The sequence below is a fragment of the Buceros rhinoceros genome, unplaced genomic scaffold (genome assembly GCF_000710305.1).
Source record: "Buceros rhinoceros silvestris isolate BGI_N320 unplaced genomic scaffold, ASM71030v1 scaffold18245, whole genome shotgun sequence".
In the NCBI taxonomy this organism is placed as follows: domain Eukaryota; kingdom Metazoa; phylum Chordata; class Aves; order Bucerotiformes; family Bucerotidae; genus Buceros; species Buceros rhinoceros.
The window spans coordinates 33559-37882 of record NW_010411339.1 but is presented as its reverse complement, the minus strand read 5'-3'; the positions used below and the strand labels follow the sequence as shown (position 1 = coordinate 37882).

Genomic DNA, 4324 nt, shown 5'->3' with positions numbered 1-4324 from the left:
CCGTCCCGGTATCGCCCCTGCCTGGCCGGGTGGTTACGTAACGTCCTGCGCACGGAGCTGCGCTGGGGACAGAGCGCTGCGTCCTCCTCGGCCGCGGGGTCCTGGCGCGCTGGGGCACCGCGGGAGCGCAGCTTCGCTGTGCCAGGAAGGCAGGTCTCAGCGATTCGTACAGCTGCTCTTGGTGGGGTAAAAGAACTCTAGGCTAGCGCTGCGTCCTTTCTGGGCTAAACAGTAGTTCTGAATCTTTCCAGTACTGGCTCTGTGGAGCCGTGCAGTTGAGTCCGATGTCTGTACACAAATGTGTTCTCTGTGTTGATAAATTCTTCAGTACTTACTAGAAGGCAGAGTGGCAGAACAGTGTTGACAACTAGCTAGTGACTAAAACTTCCCCTGCAGAAAATCATTCTTCCTTGTAACAGACAGTTTATAAATCCTCCTCAGTTAGTGTACTTTTGCAGTAGAACTTCAGCACAATGTGCTGTTACCACACTGTGAAAAAGTCTTTGTTAGAGACAACTAAAGTATGCGAAGTAGAGCCTCATACCCTTCCATCTGCATCTTTAATTAGCAGCGTCATAAGATTTCCTTCTTTATTGTGTAGAGTCACCTGTTACTTTGTCCTCAAGTGTTTTCAGTGTGTCTCATCTATACTGAGAATTGTAATGTATTCTTCTGCTCTGTGGTCTCTGAAAGTGGAACATTTAATTACAATCTCCAGCTGTGTTTCTTCATTTTTTTTCGTGATGGAACAACTGTCATAGCTTTTCTTAGCAGGAGGGAATCAGACCGGTGATTACGTTCTGAAAGTTTCTTGCTGTTTGATCAAGACTCTTGGCTATTCCTACTGCTTTCTATTGAAGTTTCAGGGAGCGTCTTCCATGTGCAAAAATGAAGAGAGATGCTGCTTTTTTAAGATCTTTCTTGTGTGGTGGGGTTTTTTTGGGGGGGTGTGTGTGTGTGTGGGGGTGTCCCCCATGAATTTAGATTGTGCTCAGCAATGATATAAAACTTGGTATAGAATTTATACTGTCTTAAGGATTGAAAGAGAAAAGGCACACTTTTTTCTCTAGGATCTTTGGAGTTATTTCAAGCTTAAAGCATGCATCTTTAGTGAAGATAAAATCTTAAGTGTTACTTCAGAACCGTAGTAGTAGATTAAAACTGTGCTATGTATGTAATGAATTAATGTTGGCTGCTGGTTTTTTTCTTCTTTTTTTCTAACTGTTCTTTGGAAATGTCTCTCTTTTTGTTTTCTTCCAGGCCTAATGTTACAGTTCTTCTGATTGTGAGTGTGCAGACCAGAAGCTGAGGTGAGATATGCTGAAATCTTTATACCATTGTGGAAAAACTTTCTCTGAAGCTGTTATGGGATTTATTGGAAAGAATGAGGAAATTTCTAATTGTTTTGCTTTCCTCTCTTCAGTGAGAAAACAAATAATGTTTGAGAAAGGAGGAGTAATTCAGAACAGAAAACGTATATGCTATGGTTAGCTGGTTCCTGTCATTCGAGAATCTGTTTTCTCATCGTGTGAAACTTGTTCAGCATCGGGATAAAGGATAACGACTCTATGGATATACAGAATTCTTCACCATGGTAAAACTCGCCAACCCGCTGTATACAGAGTGGATTTTGGAGGCAATCAAAAAGGTAAAGAAGCAAAAACAGCGTCCTTCAGAGGAAAGGATATGCAATGCAGTGTCATCTTCGCATGGTTTGGACCGCAAAACTGTTCTGGAACAGTTAGAGTTGAGTGTTAAAGATGGAACTATTTTAAAAGTCTCCAACAAGGGTCTCAACTCCTACAAGGATCCTGATAATCCTGGGAGAATAGCACTTCCGAAGCCTCGGAACCATGGCAAGTTGGATGGTAAACCAAATGTGGACTGGAATAAACTTATCAAACGGGCAATTGAGGGCTTGGCTGAGTCTAGTGGCTCGTCCTTGAAGAACATTGAGCGTTTTCTGAAGGGTCAGAAAGATGTGTCTACATTATTTGGAGGTAGCGCTGCCTCCATTTTTCACCAGCAATTACGATTAGCTGTCAAACGTGCTGTTGGCCATGGTAGGCTCCTTAAAGATGGACCTCTGTACCAACTCAACACTAAAGCAACCACTAATGCTGATGGAAAGGAGAGTTTCGAGTCTCTTTCCTGTCTCCCTCCAGTGTGTCTCCTTCCCCATGAAAAGGATAAGGTAAGACCCAGTTTGCGTGGACTTTTTCTTGTGATTGATGAAACGTGTCAATACACAGGCGTGATTTGAGGTCAATGATTTGTTCAACTTGCATCTTGTAAGTTAGAAACGACTCATGTGCAGTTAGGATCCTACTGTGTCCAGATTTCTAAGTGTGATTGGAGGAAGCATAGTAGGTTGTAATTTGTACTTTGAGCCTGAAAACTGCAAATGATCTACTGTGGGGAATTAATTCTTCATGCTTCTGTGCAGCGAATCATGCATCGAATGTATGATTACTGGCCGACTGTAGTTATGTTAGCAAAGCACAGGAGGTAAGCCTCCTCACTTTAAAGTGAGGAGGATTCGCAAAGCAAACTTGAGAACATCTCTAATCTTCACGTTTTTATTTGACTGCCAGTTTGGCTTCTTACTTGAATACAGATAACGTGGTGAAGCCTGATTAGCAGTTACCACCTACCGCTGTCATACAGGTTTTCCTTATTCACAGTGAGAAAATCACTTTCTGTCCCAGAACAGTTTTGTTGTGAAATAGGAAGAAAAAGAATATGGGATATAGCAGTTGAAGAGTGAAATCAGAGGATGTGGAGAGCATGGAAACAAACCAAAATCTTTTTCATTGTTTTCTCTTACCTGTATGGTTTTATCCTCTCCTTTTTTCCATCCTTCTGCATGCTTAAGGTCTTTGCCCCTCCACTCCAGCCTCAAGACAAAATCGTTGGAGTGAAAGTTCATATCCAGTTAGTATCTTTCCTGTCCTTGTGCGACTGTGGAAGGAGAGTAAAACAGAAGTCTGTCTTTGTTTATCAAACACCAATTTGCCAGTAATTCATATCTTTGCACTACTAGTCTCCAGGACTTAAAAATGTGAAGATTATTTTTTCTATCCATAATAGATAGGAGTTTTCAGGATTTTATTGCTGTAAATATCCTCTTCAGGGATGAGTTCTTTGAGTGTGTACTGCTCGTGTTTTCTTTGAAGACAGCTTCACTCTGGTGAGAAGGCTCCTTTATGATCTATTAGGATTTGAAGTCTTAAAACTACTATAGGAGTCTTCTTCCTAAAAAAAATCTGCTCACCTGCTATATCACCAGTAGAGTTTCTCAGAAGTTCTAATTTAGCTGTGGGAGCTTTGCTGTGGATGCAGTACTTAACTAGTCAGAGCGTTGCATTGTGGTCTGTGGAACATAGGAAGTATGTATTACTACGCTGAAAATTCCAGCAGCTTCCTCTATCCTTTCTTCAGGTGTTCTGTCTGCAAATGTCTCCTGTGTACTTCTCCAACTATATCTGTAATGAAATCAGTATAGTTGTAAAAAGGCTTGAAAACGGGATGTAAGCAAGCCTGACAGGAGGCATCTGGCCTGAGAGTGGTAATTACAGTGGAACATATTAGCTGTGCGTATTATTATTAACACAGTATGTTTTGCAGCCTATTCAGACTTCTTGTAACGTGCCAGAACTCAGGACCAGGTTGATATTCTTTCAGATGAAGCGTTTCCTGGGGTTTTCTTAAAATGGGATATATCAGAGTGATGAATGGTAATATGGGCTACTATAAATACTGAATTTGGTCTGGCATTTGGTTTTTTGGTCCCCTGGAAAAATATGCCTATCAAGTTCTTGTGTGTACATGTGTGCATAAGTATATGTATATGCATTTTTGGGCTGTTAGATATGCTCCCTAATTCCTTTCCACCTGCTCAGGTCTGAGCAGTTTGAACATTTAAAGAATTGTTAGTAATGATAGAATGCACAGTAGCTATAGTAGAAATTTTGTAAAGGATTTCTTAAATAAATTCTTCTGATTTTTTTTCCTTAGTGTGTTTTAAACTAACATCCTGGATTTATGCTCTTCACCTCTGTGCTGTGTAACCCATGCTGAGTTTCATTCTAGTTTCTTAAGTAATTTTGAAAATATTAAAATATCTAGGGAAAATATCTTGGGAATAGAAAGGTTTGACACGAGCATGCAGAAAAAACTTGTAGAGTATCTTGATGCAATTTTCTGGGATATTTATCGATTAGGCTTTTAGGTTTGGGTTTTGTCTGTTTGGGGTTTTTTAATGTTGTTCGTGATCGGGGCAGGTGCTGTAGAGATGATGCAGGAAGTTAATTCTATTCCTGCT

At 40.7% G+C, this 4324-nt stretch overlaps 1 protein-coding gene across 1 annotated transcript in view; it reads left to right on the top strand.

The window, feature by feature from the left end:
- The first annotated feature begins 1236 nt into the window (after positions 1-1236).
- The window catches only part of KAT6A (K(lysine) acetyltransferase 6A), a 35653-nt gene continuing 32565 nt past the window's right edge, over positions 1237-4324 (top strand). The window contains exons 1-2 of the mRNA XM_010135992.1: positions 1237-1310; positions 1424-2194. Of these exons, the coding sequence (XP_010134294.1) occupies positions 1592-2194 (603 nt within the window). The 5' untranslated portion in view covers positions 1237-1310; positions 1424-1591. The remainder of the gene's footprint in view (positions 1311-1423; positions 2195-4324) is intronic.